Here is a 19,864-nt window from a genome sequence, read left to right as displayed (position 1 = left end):
ATGTGAGAGTGGCGCGTGGAATACACGAATCCCAAAGCAGTTGGCCCTGGCACTCATTTTCCTATAAAGGCAGAAATAAATCTCATTTTCTATCTGTACTTTTACTTTTTAACATTTAGTAGTAATGAAATCTAGTGGACCCCATGTTTGTCCTAACCAGGTAGAGAATGATCTGGATACCATGATCATTATACTTTTCGAGTAAAATACACTCAATTCCTTCAAATCTATTACTCCACTCAATTGTTTTGATATCAATATTTTTTCAAATTTTAATTTCAATTAGTCAATTGAATGGCAAATAAACTATGAATTTTGGAGGCTTTTATTTATTTATTATTACCATTTTTTTAGGCATACATGCTCTTTAAATATTTTCATGTTGACAGTGCAATTAACAATGACCTTTTGAAGTGTTTTATAATAGGCATATACTGCTCAGGATATGCCACTCGCAGTAGTTTCTAGTTTGGATTTTTTTTTTTTTAGGCACTGGTATAATGGAGTACAACATAGGGTATAAAAAAAAAAGGAGGATTCAATCAAGCCCAAAATATAAGACTAAACATTACAATGAGAAATATGGGTAGTAAAAACTCCTTCAAACCGTAACTCACAATTTGTGAACCAAGACACTTTTTATAGAATATAAAGAGTATATTCATCATAAAAAAATAAAAATAATAATAATTATCCGGACAAAAGAAATTGTATGGGATATGCATTCCATCATCATCCAAAATTTGGAAGCTTTGAGTTTCAAGAGAGCATTCTTCTGTTAACACGCCTAACACCCACATTAATTTGAAATAAAAAGAGGGCAAAACACACACACACAAACACAGTAGTTTTATGAGGATGGTCAGCCAAGTGCATATATTTAAAATTCAGACTAGATTATCCATAGAAAAAGCGAGAGTGTACTAGGTCATCACCATTGATCAACTATACAAATTTCACATTAGAGGAAATTGTTCTGGCAGAAATATTTACAGTGGTGGTACATAAAAGTTGGACAATCCACATATGATTTGCCCACTTTTTGAATCTTTGACACCACCAGCTCAAACTACTGGATTTGCCAGCATACATTTGACTCCCACTTGCTGTATAAGAAAGAGGTTATCTATCCTAGTTTACAACATGACAACAGGATCTTTTTCTCCGCGAGATATATAAATCATCGCGTATAGTGTGTGTATTTCAGGACAATGGATTCAAAAATTGATTGGGAAAGCAATCGTGTGAACAAGGAGTTATTTTGCTGGGTTCCAAGACCAAAATAGCAAGTCCATGATGCCTGCCTCTGTAGGTTGAGATATGTTCCTTTCGCGTTGCTGTAGAACTCTTACAAACTCGTCTGCACTTATCTTTCCGTCACGATTCGCGTCAAAGACGTGGAAAATGATTTCGATGACATTGTCCGTGAGAGAGACACTGCATACCTGATATTAAACAGAAACTCCCTTAGTAAAGAAAATAGAAGTGACAGATTTGGCATTCAACCCATTTTTAGGGTGAAATAACAGCATAAATATCGAGGAATCATAGGATGATGATCAAAACTTACGGAAAAAAAAAAAAAAAAAAAAATTAAGAGCAAACAAGTGGGGCATTGGCCACTCTTGGCAGGTAAATTGGAAGTGGATGTTGAGAGGAAAAAAAAACGAAAAAAAAAAAAAAAGAAGTTTCTTCACAACCTTGATGTCATCATGGACCACCTGATAATCTACTAATACCTATCACAAAAAAATAATAATAATAATAAAAAATAAAAAAATTGCTTAACTCCTGGATTTCAATGACCAATCAAAATCCAAATCCAACCATATGCTGCCACCTGCGCCAAGGCCCAGGGGAAACCAATATGGATTAAATTAACCTCATGACAACCAGGAGTAGTTAATACAAAGAGCTCCCCCCCCCCCCCCCCCCCCCCCCCCCACACACACACACACACACACAACAAATCATATTTAAAATTTCAGAAGGTCAACAAATTCGAAAAAAAATCCCACAACAAAAAAACCTTAGGAATGGAGCAGAAAAACAAAATATAAAAAAAGGATAAATTAGTGTCATACTTGGGAAGCAGCTCGCTGAAAGTCCTTCCTGGTCAACAATCCATTCACTTTCCCATAACTAAAAAGGGCCAAAGAAAATGGCTGCAAACTTCTATGCAGCTGGGCAAAATTTTTGAATTCCTCTAGTGAGATGCGTATGTTACTAAGATGTGACTCTTTGTCTAATTCATCAACCCGATCAAGCAATTTGTTTAAATGCCTCATGTCAGCAGAAGCAACCATTGATAAGGCAAAATCCTTGGCCGATATGGTTCCACGTAATTTGTAGTCATAATGAGCAAACTCCAAATTCAGCATCTGTAAAATAGAAATCAATAATTAAATATGTGATAACTTGCCTCACGACAACATGAAATAAAATAAAATAACAAACTACATACTTGCATGAATTCAATCAATCAAATCTATAATTGTAACCATTGAAGAGGGGGAGGGGTTTAAAAGCTTAAAGAATATATTGAAATTATGCTATCATAGATTTACTATGCAATCCCAGCATTCCACAACAAAGCACGCATTCCAATTATAAAAAAATTTGGAGTGTAAATGACCTTCATATGACAAATAATTAATAAATAAAGAGGGAAGAGATTTACAAAACCATTTGTTCATGATCCAGTTGGAAGCTTAGGAAAGAAAAGGTATGAATGTTATACGAGAAATTTCAGTACTATGATCTCCGTGAAAAGGTCTAACCTAAAAACTTGTTGTTTGGGGGGGGGGGGGGGGGGGGGGGGGGGTTCGTCGGCGGAATACTGTATCTATTATGGTAGTTGTAGCCTTATGACCCAAGGACACAAATAAGAAAACTCGATGTGTAAATTTATTTTGCCTCTTTGCTTTCTATCTGATAGCCTTCTCATAGGAGAAAGGCTGTCTTTTCATGGTGATCCTCTTGGTTTTTCTTTTCTTTTTTATTTGTTTGTTTGTTTGTTTGAGAGGGGGGGGGGGGGGAGTGCGCGTGGGAGGGCGGTGGGATTCCGTGATTGAAAGAACATACCTCAGTATGCAAAGATCTCAAAAAGTGGAAAAAATCTTCGTGTTGGAGGCACTTCTTGCCATCTTTGCCAAAGAAGTATTCCACCAGGCCTCCATTTTCCACAAAACCACCAAATCTGAGGCCAGCTCGAAGTCCATCCCTATGGAAAGCCCCTTGCCTATTATGGGCCCGCATCAAGGCCATCACTTTCTTGAATTCCTCTCTGTTTATCTCTCTATCAAAAAAAGAAAGCAAAGGAGCCAAGTCATACAAGATGAACTGATGCACTAACAATCAGTAAAAATAATTTTAAAAATATATATATATATATATATTAGCCTTCCATAATTAGCAAAAAAATTCCTATCTACTATTTTACTTGAGCATTTAATCTTAAACCTGCATTTAGTGGTTCAACTGTTGACCAAGGAATTAAATGTGTGTGTGTACCCACAAGTTAAGCTGCATGTAGTAAATGCACAAGCTTATCTGTTCTTGTTATGTTGACGCAATAAAAGATAATATTTAATTTCTTTGTTTTTTAATATATGTGGCTATCCTTAGAAGTTATTCTATTCTAAACATGAAAATGAATCAAAATGTGTGATTCATATGTTATAAAATGCATTAGTTCACAAGAGTACCATATTAAATGGAGCACTCAAATGAAGACGATTCCCATATCAGCAAGCAAAGAATTAGCATGTAAGAATATGTTGTGATATATGTCTTGTATCATTTTCATTGTTATTCAATTTGCCAGGCCAAAAACAACAAAAATGAATAAATAAAGGTTCACAATTGAAGTCATCCAAAAAAGGTTCATATTATTCAACAGAATGCCCTGTAAAATAGAAATGATATACAATGGAAAGGGTCTACTTCACACTTTCTGGGCTTACATAAACTAGAATCACATGAGCCATTTGAACCCAAGGCTCGCAAATGATGATTATTCTACTCCCTTCAATAGTGGATGTAAGCAGACCACTAAATCGTGAAAATATTTTCTTCCACTGATGGTAAGATCAAATATATCTTACTGGGTTTGTCTTGCTTAATAAATGCTCCAATCTCTATGGTTAGATCTCAGGCTCTTACATAAAACCTTATTATATTGACAAAAGAAAAGGGGGTGGGGAAAAAAACACACACACACTCTCTCTAAAGGAACTATGAATGTAGGACATGTTGTGCTAATATAGAGTAACAAAGTATTGCTAATCCATCAAGAAGTTTAGAAAGCAAAAACAAGTAAAATAAATTTTCAAAATGGAAAATACTAGGATAACATTTTTTATCATAAATAAAACAATCTATCAACCTAAAAGGACAAAGAATTTATTCCCCCGTGTGCATATGGGAAAATGTAGTGACTAAATCATTTCCAGTTTCTACTCTAGTTTGGGCATCTGCTAAGAAGATGACAAAAATCCCTCAATTGCAGATCTCTTTCGCATTTGACTCATTAATGCTTTAGGTGAGAGGGGCAGCATACTTGCTCTGCTTCACTTGTAGTAGGCTTACATGAATATCAAGGAAACTCAACTCCAGGCTCAAGACAAGTTTTTAGTTTAATAATTTAGTATAGGCTGAGCAGCTTGCAAAATTTCAATGGAAATTACGTCAATTTCAAGAATTAGGTGACGAGTAAATCAATTGTGGTCAAATGAGAGTATAGAAAAGATACCAACATGAAACAAATACACAAACTAAAGAAAACGAGGCCTCAACTGTTAATTCGAGATAAAAAATAAAATGGTTGAACAAATCAAAATCCAAAGGTTGCATTAGATACCTACCCATTATTGTCAATGTCAAACATTTTGAATGCCACGGAGAAGCTTGATTCTGGGATGCTTAGTAGTGTAACAAAAAAGATATACCTGTTACATGAAACCATAAAGAGTTCAATTCTCCATGGGAAAATTTTATCATGCACATGCAGAATATTTATTAAAAGAAAATGCATCTGCATGAATAACATCGTACCAAAACGAAAAAGAAAAAAAATCGTCTTTATACCACAAAATATAACTCACTCTTTGAATTCTATGAGCCCATCATTGTTTGTATCAAAAAGCATAAAAAATTCTGAAGGCTCACAGCGCAGCTCACCAGGACTCCTTTCCCCTCTAAGATATCCCTCTCTTACAAGGTTTGATTCAGATGGAGGAAAAACAGGCACGATGGCCCGCATCAAATCTGCAGGTGTCATAAATACTCCTTCCGAATTTCGAACAGAAGCGAAGTACTCAAAAACCTTCAAGGAAAACATGGTGTAAGACAATGTCAAAAAGAATTGTGATATTCATGAAAATTGATCCCGTACAAATACAATGTTCACTGCACCAGTACAACAAACAGGTTCATTGTCTGCAAGTCTTAAAAATGAATAAAGTTAGGTCAAATAGGACTTACATTAGCAAAGTTCATGAACCAAAACCAGAGTTTGTGATTTTGTTTGGATTTGTATCCTACTTTAAAAAAAGTTAAAGCTAGTTAATGCCAAGTTAGCTACCTCTTGATCGAGGTTAAAGTATAATCTACAACACCGAGGGTATAAAGGTAAATTGACAATTATATGCAATCACCAAAATTAGGGTTCACGCATTAGGCCTTTGAGATTTCATGATTTGATTTTGAAAATCCTAATTTATATGCATTAAAAGAGTTCTGGAAACTACCATTTCTCAAAACAATAAAGTATAGGATTCCCAAGTACTTCAACCAATTAGAGTATCGATCATGTCTCTCAATCGATTGAGTTGTTCAAGAAAACAAATTTTTTTTTTCAGCTTAAACACTATAAAGCTTATTCTAGCTATAACTCTTATTTGCCTATAAATACAATATCACAGGGCAAACCTTAACACATGCACACTGGAAAATACAGAAAGACTTGTATGTTTGAGAGCTTTTGAACAAAATTGAGTGCATTCAAATTTTCCTTTTAGCATTAGGTGAGTGTTATATGAGCATGCTGACATCATATTTGTTGCAGAGCTGATTGAAAGACCTTAGAACCAATGATCATTCAATCAAACTAAGATTGGAGTAGATGGTCATTGGAGATCAAACCACAGATAGGAGAAGCAAATCGTGTGAGGAATGGGTCTGTTAACGAGTGGATTGTGTGGCTGGAGACTGGAGGGGAGAGTTTGTAAATCAGACTTTCTGAAGAAGTAACTTGGCATTCTAGGGCTTCAAAACTGTTAACCTAATGCAAATCTCTTGCTCATTGCAGATTTGATTTTGCCTGAACTAGGTCTAGTGGTTTTCCACATAAAAAAATCTTGGTGTCCTTTCTTCACGCCTTTGAGTGCTTTAATTTATTATTTGCTCAATTGGTATGTTGATTTGCATGATGTAGTGATTGGATGTCTTTATTTAGTTTTTAGTTTGAATTTGAAAATTCGGCAATCTCTTTAAGATTTAAAAAGTTGATTAAATTTGTTAAGGTTACCAACAAGACCAATTCACCCTCCCTCTAGGTCTAGATCATGGATCTTGCACTACCTCTCTTTCAGATCCTAGGGTTCCTTCTGGTCCTTACCCCATCACATACCAAAACCTTTACGGTCTGGGTGATAGTGACAATCCTAAGTAAGATAATTTTATCATCAAATTTGGTTGTTGATATTGTGCAAGAGTTGGAGGAGCAAGATATGGATATGGCCATCTGGCCAACATTATACATGCAACTTAGCTCATCAAGCATGCACAACTCATCATCACAAGTACGTATACAACTACCAAAAGCTGCAATAACAACAATCACTGTGACATTGTTCCAACTATCATAATAGAAGATAAAGTGAAATAGGATAATGGTGTCGCTAATGTCACCAATTGCACCAGAAAATGGTCAAAAGGGAGATGGAAATATTAACTACCAGAATAAGTAATTACGTATCACAAAACGCTACATGAACTGTACCTCCTCTTTTAGGTTATTTGGAATGTTAGAAACCACTTCACAAACTCTTTGAAACTCTACGCAACCAGTAGAAAGTGCATACAGGACTTTAAAAAATCAGTAGCGACAACCAATAAGTCCCAGCATGCCTAGAAACCAAGTGCAAATCGAACATATAAATATTGCATTTCAATGCTAAGCATATTCCGGTGTTGGAATAGTATATCCAAATGTAAGATTAGAAAGTGTATTACATTGTTACTCATGCCAAACAGTAAAGCCATATATATTTCATCCAAGCACCAAATAGGAACAACAGCTGTGCAAAAATATCAAAGCAACTCTTTTTTGCATATGGATTAGATTCGTTTTTCTTTTTTTCTTTTTTCGGTTAAAAAAGTACTCACACACACATTGCCCACAACGGAGCTCGAACCACTCCCCTCCCCCCTCTGGGGGAAGGGAGGTTATACCATTGGCCTAATGGCCCATTGGTATACAGATTATCATATTTATACTCAGTTTTACTTGCACACACAAACACACACATATACAAACCCTGTGATATTGTGGCCCGAATTTGGTGCCGGGTTATGACCCGATGACCCGTTGGATTAGCTTTGCGTGGGCCCAAGCCCTGACCCATTTTTTGCTCATAGGTCATGGACCCTAATTAGTCTCTTGTAGCCCGATATATAAGGGTACTTAAGGTTTGGAGTGGTGGACAAGAGAGACTCTGATATTCGTACAGAAACAGAGTGAGGGGCTGAAAACTTGTAAGTTCTGATTTTACACATAGTGAAAACCTTCTTCTTCTTCTTCTTTTTTTTTTCATAATTACATAGTGAAAACTTTCGCCAGATCCCAACCATGGATGTAACTTGTTGCCTAACCACGTATAAATCTTTGTGTGGCGTGTTTATTTTTCTGTCATGATTCTTGGTTCAACTTGGGTTTGTTGCGTTTGTCATAACAAACTGGTATCAGAGCTTTCGGTTCAAAGCAAGGATGTCGTCCAAGTTTCTGGAAATCGAGAAGTTTAATGGCAGAAACAATTTCAACTTGTGACGAGTTAGGATGCAGGCTTTGTTGGTTCAACAAGGGTTATCCAAGGCGCTGAAGGGGAAGGATGCACTGCCAAAAAAGTTCAATGACAAAGATGAGGTTATTAAAAAAGGCACACAGTACAATTTTGTTGTGCTTGAGTAACGAGGTTCTGCGAGAAGTTGCTGGAGAGATTACGACGGATGGGCTGTGGCAGAAGTTGGAGTCCCGGTATATGACGAAACCTCTTACGAATCGCTTGTATCTAAAGAAGCAGTTGTTCACTCTTCAGATACACGAAGGGGTTCGTCTCTAAAAGACCATCTTGACGAGGTAAATAGTATCATCATGGACTTGAATAATATTAATGTCAAGATAGAGGATGAAGATCAGGCTATTATTCGGTTGTGTTCTCAACCACCCTCGTATGAGAACTTTGTCGATACAATGATGTATGGCAGAACTGCTTTGTTCATGGAAGACGTGAAGGCAACTCTGAATTCGAAGGAGTTGCAGATAGTTCGGCAAAGGGGTTATTTGTTATAGGGAGAACAAATCAGAAGGCAGGGTCTAGCAACAAAGGTCGTTCTAAGTCTAAGAACAAAATGAAGGTGTTGAGATGTTTCATCTGTCACAAGGAAGGGCACATCAAAAAAGATTGTCTACAGCGTAAAATGGGAAAGGTAAAATCCTCTCAAGTTGAAAGTGGGGTTGTTGCAGAGGGTATTGATTCAGATGGTGGTAATGTTCTCACAATTTCAGCTGGCAGCTCTTGCGATGAGTGGATTCTTGATTCGGGTTGCTCATTTCATGCTTGTCCAAACAGGGAATGGTTTACCTCTTATTGATCTATTGATGGAGGGGAAGTTCTAATAGGGAATGATGCAGCGTGCAAGGTTGTAGGTATTGGTACAGTTTGAATCAAGATGTATGATGGCATAGTGAGGACACTGATTGATGTCAGGCATGTACCAGAACTGAGAAAGAAGAATTTGATTTCCCTGGGCACGCTAGATTCCATCGGGTGCACTTATTAGGCTGGAGGTGGAGTTATTCGGGTTTCCAAGGCTGCTCTTGTGGTGATGAAGGGACTGAAGAAGCATGGTTTATATGCTCTAACACAATCACGAGTTCAGTTGTTGTATCATCCTCGAATCCGGATTCAGATACTACCAGATTGTGGCATATGCGGCTTGGGCATATAAGTGAGAGGGGGATGGATGTTCTGAGTAAGCAGGGTTTGCTTGGTGGTCAAAAAACTGGGAAGCTGGATTTCTGTGAGCATTACGTCTTCAGGAATCAGTGCAAAGTGAAATTCAGTACAGGAATTCACAGGACCAAGGGTACAGTGGATTATATTCATTCTGATCTTTGGGGTCCCTCTCAGGTTACTTCACATGGTGGTGCTAGATATATGATGACGTTGATTGATGACTTTTCTCGAAAAGTTTGGATTTATATTCTAAAGCACAAGAATGAGGCTTTTGTTACATTCAAGCAATGGAAGACCTTGATTGAGAAGAAGACAGGAAAACAGGTCAAGCGCTTAAGGACAGATAATGGCTTGGAATTTTGTGATGAGAATTTAACGAGTTCTACAAGACTCACGGGATTGTGAGACGCCACACAGTGAGGAAGACTCCGCAGCAGAATGGAGTTACAGAACGGATGAACAAAACGCTATTGGAGAGGGCATGGTGTATGTTGTTCAATGCAGGGTTAGACAAAGCGTTTTGGGCTGAAACTGTTTCTATAACTAGTTACTTGGTGAACCAGTCTCCATTGACTGCTATCGACTGTAAGACTCCAAAGGAGGTATGGTCTGGTTCTCCTGCTAGTTACAGTAATCTAAGAATATTTGGGTGTCCACCGTTTGCTCATGTGAATGAGGGGAAGCTTGAACCAAGGGCTAAGAAATGCATATTTCTTGGTTATCAGCCTGGGGTCAAAGGATACAGATTATGGTGCCCAGAGGCTTCGAGAAAGAAGATACTTATTAACAGGGATGTGACCTTTCATGAGTCTGCGATGCTTACTCCACAGAAGAAGGTAGTTGATTCAGGGAAAGCTCAGGGTGTCAATGAGCAAATGGAACATGTAGAGGTTCAGTTAGAGGATAGTTATGTTCGTTCGACTCACAAGCAATTGCAGTTTCGGGCTGAGGGAGATGCACAATTGCAACAGTATAGTGTGGCTAGAGATAGTCCTAGGAGGGATATTAGGCCACCTGAGAAGTATGGGTTTTCACATGCTAATTCAGTTGTTTAAGCACTTAGTGTGGCAGAGGATATTGATGAGCCGTGTACTTATCAGGAGGCCATCACAGGTGGAGAGTCAGCACAGTAGTCTGTTGCCATGAGTGAGGAGATTGAGTCCCTTCATAAGAACCAGACTTGGAAACTAGTTAAGAAGCCTAAGGCTAGAAAATTATGGGTTGCAAATGGGTCTTCAAGAAGAAAGAAGGAATTTCAAGGGTGGAAGAAGTGAGGTACAAGGCACGCTTGGTGGCGAAGGGCTATACACAAAGAGAAGGGGTGGACTTCAATGAAGTGTTTTATCCTGTGGTGAAACATAGCTCAATCCGGGTGTTACTTGCTATGGCTGCTTTGCATGACTTGGAGCTTGAGCAGCTTGATGTCAAGACTGCTTTCTTGCATGGTGAGTTGGAAGAGCAGATTTATATGCATCAACCTGAGGGGTTTGAGATTCTGGGAAAGGAAGATCATGTTTGCCTACTGAAGAAGTCCTTGTATGGGCTGAAGCAATCTCCTAAAAAGTGGTACAAACAATTTGACACATTTATGGTTGGGAATGGATACTGTAGGAGTAAGTTTGACAGTTGTGTGTATCACATGAAGCTCTCAGATGGTTCGTATTTGTACTTGTTGCTGTATGTTGATGACATGTTGATAGATTGCAAGAACATGTCGGAAATCAACATGTTGAAGGCTCAACTTAGCGGTGAATTTGAGATGAAGGATCTTGGTGTTGTAAAGAGGATATTGGGAATGAAAATTCACAGGGACAGGGGAGTGGGCAGATTGTATTTGTCACAGAAGAAATACATTGAGAAGGCGCTAGAACGCTTCGGTATGCAGGCATCAAAACCTGTGAATGCTCCATTGGCTGCCCACTTTAGACTTTCAACACGATTGTCACCACGGACCGAGGAGGAGGTGGAGCACGTCTCGTGTTCCTTGTGCTAATGCAGTTGGTAGCCTTATGTATGCTATGGTGTGCACCGGGCCAGACATTTCACATACAGTTAGTGTAGTGAGCAAATACATGGTTAGACCTGGGAAGGTCCATTGGCAGGCTGTAAAGTGGATATTACGATACTTACGAGGCACTGCAGATGATGGGTTAGTGTATGACAGAGGCAACGACATGTGTAGGAGTATTGTTGGATATGTTGATTCGGATTATGCTGGAAATCTTGATAGGAAGAGGTCCTTGACAGGGTATGTCTTCACTCTTTGTGGGAGTGTGATCAGTTGGAAGGCGACTTTGTAGCCCGTAGTTGCGTTGTCTACTACTGAGGCTCATGACAGCTACAGAGGCAGTGAAGGAAGCTAGATGGTTAAGAGGCTTGGTTGGTGATTTGGGCTTACAGCAGGATGATTTGATTGTGTTTTGCGACAACCAGAGTGCCATACATTTGATTAAAAATCAAATGTTCCATGAGAGGACCAAGCACATTGATGTCAGGTTTCACTTCATCAAAGATGTGGTTGCACAGGGTGCTATTGCAGCGAGGTAGATTGGGACAGCAGAAAATCCGGCAGATATAATGACTAAGGTCATTCCTACACTCAAGTCCAGACATTGTCTGGACTTGATTGGTACTTGCAGTTGCTGAGGCCCTTGGGGGCATGTGGAGGCGGCGAAAGGAGTAGCTAGAGATTATGGAGCTTGGCAGCATAATTCGAGTCAAGGTGAAAATTTGTGATATTGTGGCCCGAATTTGGTGTCGGGTCACAACGCGACCCGCTTATGACCCGACAACCCATTGAAAACATTTTAACCCCTTTTTTGCTCATAGGTCGTGGCCCCCAATTAGTCTCTTGTAACCTGATATATAAAGGCGCTTAGGGTTTGGAGTGGTGGACAAGAGAAACTCTAATATTCGTACAGAAATAGAGTGAGGGGCTGAAAACTTATAATCTCCGATTTTACACTATTGAAGGATTTATATATTTAAGTTACACCCACTCTAACAGTTAAGTTTTTGGAGTAGATGGTTGTTAACATGGTATCAGAGCCAAAGGTCTTGAGTTCATACCTCACCATCACCCTAATTAAAAAATTGAAAATCACATGTTGGACCAAAAGAAGGCCACACGTGAGGGGGCGTATTGAAGGATTTATATATTTAAGTTACACCCACTCTAATCGCTTAAGTTTTTGGAGTAGATGGTTGTTAACATACACATAGTGAAAACTTTCAGCGAATCCCAACCGTGGACTTAGGCTGTTGCCGAACCACGTATAAATCTATGTATTCTTTGTGTGGCGTGTTTACTTTTCTGTCATGATTCTTTGTTCAACTTGGGTTCGTTGCATTTGTCATAACAAAGCCACCCACTTTTCCTTTTTTTCAATTCCTTCATTATTGTTGTTTGTCTTCGTTTTAGTATTCTTCTCTTGCTCCCTCGTCAATCTTTTTCAAATTCAAAGTTTCTAAGATTTTGAATTATAAAATGGAAAAAGAACTTCTTTGATGCAAAATTTACAGGAGAAAACAAGAACATGTAAACTGAAAGGAGGAGAACAGGCATAAAAAAGCCCTTTTCCTTGGTTCCTCAAGCCTTGAGCAATGCAAATGTTGAAAATGCATGCCTAATGCTACTAGAAATGAACAGAAATCGAGGCTAAGGGCAAACAACACAAAAGTCCCAGTTAAACCTTATAAGTTAAACAAAAGCTTACACATATTTTCCTCTTTTTAGGATGTTTTAAACACTAGACATATGTGAAGGTAAGAGATATCTAGATTTTTTAGTCTAGTCTAGTTTTCTTGTTTTGAAAATGATCAATATAATCAAGCACCAGGCCACTAATGTTATATAATTGGTAAATGCAGATAAACAATTTCGCGATACAGTTAATAGTATAGAAAGGGCTAGCCTAGTGAGCGTAGCTCCCACCATTGTGGGGTCTGGGGAGGGTCAGATGTACACAACCTTACCTCCGCATAGAAAAATTATTTCCAGTTTTGAACTCATGATCTCACCAGGTCACACAATGGATGAACCTTAACAGTAGGGAGTACAAATTAAATGTCAAAATCCAAACCAACTATAAGTATAGGTACTTATCCAACAGATTTCAATATAAAAAGTCAATAGTCTCCTCATGAAAGTGCTTCATTGGTTCATTCAAATAACAATATTTGTAGTAGTAATAATAATAATTTCTTCATTCTGATGTTACTAGAATCCAAGGTACCAAGTTGTAATAAAAGGTAAAGGGAAAATATAAATTACATTAATTTAAAAATAAAAAATAAAAAAAAAAACTGTAAAAGTAAGGCATCAGATGTCTAAGACCTTTATATGAATACCTTTTCAGGAGGACTACGCATCCTTATGCGTTTCTCATAATTAAAGAATATCTTTCTCCGATATTCATCTGCAATTACAATAAAGACCAGTTACATGGTGTCATGAAGAATCTAACGGGACCAAAATTACTTATAAAAACCAGTTATACTGTCTGGCAATGCAATATAGTTTAATTTTTGCATTACTTATCAAAACAAAAAACTAAAAGGCATTTGCATTACTTATAAAAAAAAATAAAAAAATGACCTGAATTTACTATAAATTTAAGCTAACAAAACAAAGGGTGTGTTTGGTAGGGTTGATTTGGAGGGATAAGGAGAGAAAAGAAAAGAGAGGATAGTGTAAGTTTGTGTTTGGGTAAGTTAAGTGGAGGGATAGTTATCCCTCCTTATCTCTTATTTGCTTTCTCTTCAATTTTGAGAAGATAGGGAGAGAAAGCATAGTGATTTTAAGTAGTATTATGATAATACCAAAATTAGCCTCCACAAATCAATATACAGATTTATTATTCCATTCAAGTCCCATGGTTATGAAAGTGTAAAAAAGTAATTTGTTTACTATCCTTTCTTTTTTTTTTTTCTCTCATCTATCTTATCCAAACAAAAATAACTATCATTTCTTTTTTTTTCTCCCCTATCTATCCAAACACTAATAGAAATTATTACTATCATTTCTTTTCTTTTCTTTTCTCTCATGACTAATACTATCCTTTCTTTTCTTTTCTGCCCTGTCTACCCAAACACACCCAAAGTGATTCTTAGGAGAACAAAAAACATCCAAATAACTTGGTTGACAAAAAAAGAATATATAGCTAATAGTGACAAGTTGAAAACATTAATAGAAATTCTACTTTCCGTCATATATAGCTAAATAGAAAGATATTTACAGACATTAATTTTCTGGTAAACATGCTAGAACCACCACCAAAGAACTGAACAAAACCAGGAAGATTATATATATATGTGTGTGTGTGTGTGTGTGTGTGTGTGTGTGTGTGTTTATTTGAACAAGAAGTTTGTTGGCCTCGCCCTAAATAAAAAACAAAAGATTCGGTCTCATGCCAGTGTAGTGTGGGTCAGTGATGATTTTCCAGCTTCAGAAAATGGTCTATTCTGTGATTTTGAGAAAAGCACAAGATGTGTAGATTCCAGTGAGAAGAAAGGAACTGTCAGCAATATTCACATTTAAACAATTAAAGTCATTATATTGATACGAAGCATTTTGAGAGGGCTCAAGTCTATTGCCAAATTTAGAAATTTGGTCCAATTTTCTTTGACTCCATCAGTTTCCTAGTCCTTATTTTTTGTGGAATTAGCCCTCCCTTGATCATCTTTTACATCACGATCTTCCATCAGTACTGTGCACAAGGTCAGGATGAGGACCTTGATCAAAGAGAAGAACACATTCACCAAGACCATGGAAAACAAACACGAACCAAGTAAACAGCCTGAGCCTGTGTTGAAGTGCCTCCAAGATAACCCTAAGCCAAAAGAACAAGAACCGAAGTGACTTGGCAGTTTGCACCAGCAGGGCCTCCACCATGACATGTTTTTATCTGTAAGAGCCTTTCTCAAAAAGATAAAGAGGCTTCAGAAGACTTTTGAATCAATAGACATTTTCGAATTGACTTACAAGGAATTGAATTCGTCAAGACATATACAGCATCCAACATGGCTCCAACTATTGTACTGATTTAGATACATGCACGTGGATTGCAGCAATCTGAACAAAGCTTGCCTAAAAGATTATTTTATACTGCTACACATTAACACAATGAACACCACACGTGGTTGTAGACAGTAAAATTTTAATGGACTTTTGTTTTGACAAATTTGCCCATCAAATATGTGTCTCATGTTTAATTAAATTATTTAATTGGCCCAAAATTGGTCCACTTAAATTATTTAATTAGCCCAGCCCAGATGATTAAACAAAAAGTTAATTATTCCTAATAAAATATATTTGGAATAATTATTTTTATGGATAATTATCATAATATAACTAGTCCAGCCCAGTTATGATTTTGTCCTTATCAGGAGAGAACACATGTCATCATCCTATTAATCCAAGAAGCCTATAAATAAAGGCATGGAGGAAGGAGAAAGGGTCAGAAATCCAGAGGGGACACAAATTGAGAATTCTAGAAATCCAAAATTCCAGAGAGAAATACAGAAACTCTGCCAATACTCACCCCCAACATCCAAACCTAAAGGCGAAGAGCAACAAGCACATCAAATCGTGTTGTTCTTCATCAAAATTCCACGGTGATCAACAACAAACACATCAAATCGTGTCGTTCTTCATTAACATTCAAAGGTGATCAACTACAAGCAAATCAAATCGTGCCTTCTTCATCAACATTCCACGGTGATTAACAACAAGCACAACCAAAGCTGTGTCGTTCTTTAACAAATTCAACAAATTCTCTGAAGGTGAAGAACAACAAGCACATCCAATCCAAAGTCGTGCCCTTTTTCCTCAAATTCAACAAATTAAAACAAGCACATCAAAATCGTGTCATTCTTTCCTTGCAATTCAACACATTTGAAGAATCACAATTCGAGATCAAGCTTCGTCAGCCCTCGATCAGAAATCATCAGCGGTCTTCCTCAACTACAAATACTTGAAGAAGATTGTTAACAGCTCGATTCAAGATCAAGCTCCAACAGTCCTTGAATCCAACCAACAAAGGAGATCGAATCAGAGGATATTTTCTTTATTTTGAAAAGAATATCTAAGAGAATTGTACTCCAATTTTCCCTAATTAATAAATTCTATTTTGCTCCCTATTTCGTTCTTTAATTTGCAGATACGAAATTTGTGTGTACAGTGGTCATCAAGTCACATACAAATTTAGTGGATATAAAGACGGCCCTAATGGTCACAAAGGAGACCGCATTTCAACCTCCTATGGGTAATGTCTACTACTAACATCATTATTAATCTCTCTGTATTTTGTACAATTGATCCTAAATCTCGCAAAGGATTATTTTGAGTAATATTTTGGTCTTGATTGTTATTGCAATATCATCATTTTCCATATCATTATCAAATTTACATTCACACATTTTGTTTTAGTTCTACTAATTTTTAAAAAAATTTACTCTAATGCAATTCTCCAATCTTCTGACTCTGTTACTAAGGTTTCCTATTAGCCACTAGCACAATGTCATCAACAAATAAAATGTACCATGGAATGTCTCATTGTAAGTCATTAGTTATTTCATCCAAGATTATAGTGAATAAATATGGATTTAGCACTAAGCCTTGGTGTACTCCTACTTTTATTATGAAATTATGGTCTCCCCGCATGTAGTATGAACTCTAGTTTTTGTATCCTAATACATATCCTGAATAGGTTTTGTGGATCTTATAAGAATAAACTTATAAACTTTAGAGTGTACAATTTATTCAAATGTGCAGGATGTATCTATCTATGTACCATTATCCAACTTGTTTACACACATATAACTGGCATCTCCATATATAAGATTTGCGATACAAATTACAACATGGCCACTTCGACACACACTCGTACCCAACAAACTCAATTGAGTCCATGTAATGTAGTTGTTTAACATCAGGATCAAAGCTAGTAGATTAAAGAAGTAATTAGATTGTGTGAAAACTATTTATAGTGGTGATTACTCATTCATAGTGTATCCTACCACACAAATATGTTTGTGTTATGTTACATTACACATCGAAGAGATTTGCGGGCTATTTCTTTTAGTGAAACATATGGGGTATATGGTAGTAGCACATACAGTTGGAAATAAGGCGCAGTGGATTACCTCCATTTCAAGCATAAAAGTGGGGAGGATTAGTCCCTGCTTCCTTAATACTCACTAATTTCCCAATAAGAACCAAGAGAAAAGCAAAAGAACCACACTTCTATCACAAGTATACAACATTGCAGCGTGTGTTGACTACAAGTTCACCAAGTTAAGTATTCACTAGTCACAAAATCATTCGTTAGTTCTATTATTACGTTCATTTCTTTCTCTTCTTCTCTCTTTAATCTGCCCCACTCTCATCTCACCCAACTTACCAACGTCTTTCGCTACAAGTATATCAATCACGGATGAAAATAAATGAAAACTTAAAGCATATTTATTAACTTCAATTTATATTTAATATTGTTTCAAAGGATTGTTCCCTTGAACTTTCATCCAAACAAAAACACGAGTTATAAGTTTATAAGTATTTAAATACAATTTCAAAATCACACGACTACTGTGCCTCAAATTAAATTTTGTTAAGCCTATGATAACAGTATAACACATTACTTCTTCAACAATTTACTGCATTCTATTAAGAAGCCATCATGTCATATACTCCCTCTGTCCCAAAATAGTTGGGTGCTTTGGGAACTGTAACTCGACTCAATTGTGAGTCACAGTACCCAACTATTTTGGGACGGAGGGAGTACTTCATATATACCCCGTGTTCATGACACCACTCCCACTCTCAATCTCAAATCAACTGATCAAATTAAATTTTGTTAAACCTATGATAACACATTACTTTTTCGACAACTTCGCTGCATTCTCTTAAGATGCCATCATGTCATATACTTCATGTATACTTTGTGTTGATGAAACCACTCCCACTCTCAACCTCAAATCAACTGATCAAATTTTTTTCTAGCACTACAGATACATAAGTATGTGCATACACTACATGGACACAATATCATTCTGGTTAGTGGATAAAATGCACATTAATGCCCCAATTATTAGCTAAATTTCTTTAACACTACACATATCCAAGTATGCACAGGCACAATATATACACAGTATCATTCTGGTTAGTGGATACAATGCACATTAATTCCCAATTATTAGCAAAATAATGATGAGGAAAGATACCTCCAAAGAGAAATTTAGGGTTTGGATCCTCCATTGCAATATCTGATGTTACAGCCGTTGACCAGTCAGCAAAAGAGTATAAAGAATTCTTTAGAGAAGTCGAATCGTAGGGAGAGGAACAGTATACGAGCAATCCAATGCTCGAACCAACACCAATCCCCGAGACCCATTTCAGGAAAGATCTGAAACTACTAGAAGTTTTCCGGAAATTGGAATCACAGTGAGAGAGAATGGAAGAAGAAGATGATGGGGCAGAGAATGGGCGGGTGTGGAGCCGTTGGATTATGGGTAGTGGATTGATGGATGGTGAGGATCGTTTCAGGGTTCTACAGTAAGACATGGCAAAGATGTAGTCAACAGAAGCGAGAGTTACAGTACAGAGAAAAGAGTTTTGGTGGAGAAGACAATAAAGGCTGAGTCGTTGAGAATAAATACTACTAGCACTTTTTTACCCAAATCAGAGTCGGATTAAACTTTTGAATTAATGACCGCTACATGTCAAATGTCTGGCTTCGTTTGGATACGTGAGACATAAAAGAGAGGAAGGAAAGGCTGATATCAGCCGCAAAATGGCCCCATCCTCATGGGATAAGTTGATGTGTTGGGATTCAATCTCCATTTCTGTCTCAAAGGCTACGTTTATAGATATCCCTTTTGTTATGTAGTTTTGATCCCATTCTCATGAAATAAGTTGGTGTGTTGGGATTCAATCCTCATTTCTGTCTCAAAGGCTCTATTTGTATAAGTCTTTTTTGTTTTGTTGTTTTGTTTATATGGTTGCTTCTAATGAAAATAAAAAAAAATAAAAATAAAGAGATGATATCAGCCGCAAGATAAAAGAAAAGGAAAGAAAATAATAGCAATAATTTACACTTATGTTTGAATAGATACGAGTTAAAAGAAAGAAAATGTTATTATTATTGTTTGAATAAGGGAAAAGAAAAGAAATGATATCAATTGAATTAGTCAAAAAAGTATAAAACTCTCCTCAATTATCAAAAAACAGCATTTTATTTTCTGGACTACAAAATTGAACATCATTTCTTGTCACCGTCATTGTACATTTACAAAAATGCCCATTATAATTAACATTTAAAAAAAGACAAATAAATTTAAATTTGAGAAATACCATCAATACCCTCATGCCATATACATCTTATATTGGTGCTTTTATTAACTTGTATTGAAGATGTGTCGAACCAAAACTCAAGCACCAATAGACATTTGCCAGCACATCACTTTCCAATTGCCCCACCTCATTTTATTACACACTTGTCCCACCCTACCAAAATCAATAAGTGAGTGAAACCATCAACACCGGTGACCAAAACAAGATATATATACCCATATATATAAATATATATATATATACACACAATTTCATTTTATTATTCTTATTTTAT

The 19,864-nt window shown here is 36.9% G+C and overlaps 1 protein-coding gene across 1 annotated transcript; it reads right to left on the bottom strand.

Moving 5' to 3' along the window:
- Positions 1–904: 904 nt before the first annotated feature.
- LOC132283204 (calcium uptake protein, mitochondrial) lies at positions 905–19,099 on the bottom strand. The gene is made up of 7 exons (XM_059785136.1): positions 18,462–19,099; positions 13,590–13,657; positions 5,106–5,326; positions 4,866–4,949; positions 3,085–3,298; positions 2,085–2,381; positions 905–1,445 (listed from the first exon to the last, which is right to left on the bottom strand). Exons 1-7 carry the CDS (start codon positions 18,799–18,801, stop codon positions 1,257–1,259), a joined length of 1,413 nt encoding a protein of 470 aa, XP_059641119.1. The 5' UTR covers positions 18,802–19,099; the 3' UTR covers positions 905–1,256.
- Between the last annotated feature and the right edge of the window lie 765 nt (positions 19,100–19,864).

The sequence above is a fragment of the Cornus florida genome, unplaced genomic scaffold, assembly GCF_030987335.1.
Source record: "Cornus florida cultivar Cherokee Brave unplaced genomic scaffold, ASM3098733v1 CherokeeBrave_3.0.0_Hap2_Chr11, whole genome shotgun sequence".
Taxonomy (NCBI): Eukaryota; Viridiplantae; Streptophyta; class Magnoliopsida; order Cornales; family Cornaceae; genus Cornus; species Cornus florida.
This window is presented reverse-complemented; position numbering and strand designations above follow the sequence as displayed.

What these genes read in the sequence shown, in the direction of transcription:
- LOC132283204 (XM_059785136.1), bottom strand. Translation starts at nt 18,801, where the DNA reads ATGTCTTACTGTAGAACCCTGAAACGATCCTCACCATCCATCAATCCA. An exon ending in GGGCTCATAGAATTCAAAGA is followed by an intron (nt 4,950 to 5,105) that starts GTGAGTTATATT and finishes TTCATGTAACAG; the next exon opens with GTATATCTTTTTTGTTACAC. An exon ending in TTCAGCGAGCTGCTTCCCAA is followed by an intron (nt 1,446 to 2,084) that starts GTATGACACTAA and finishes GTTTAATATCAG; the next exon opens with GTATGCAGTGTCTCTCTCAC.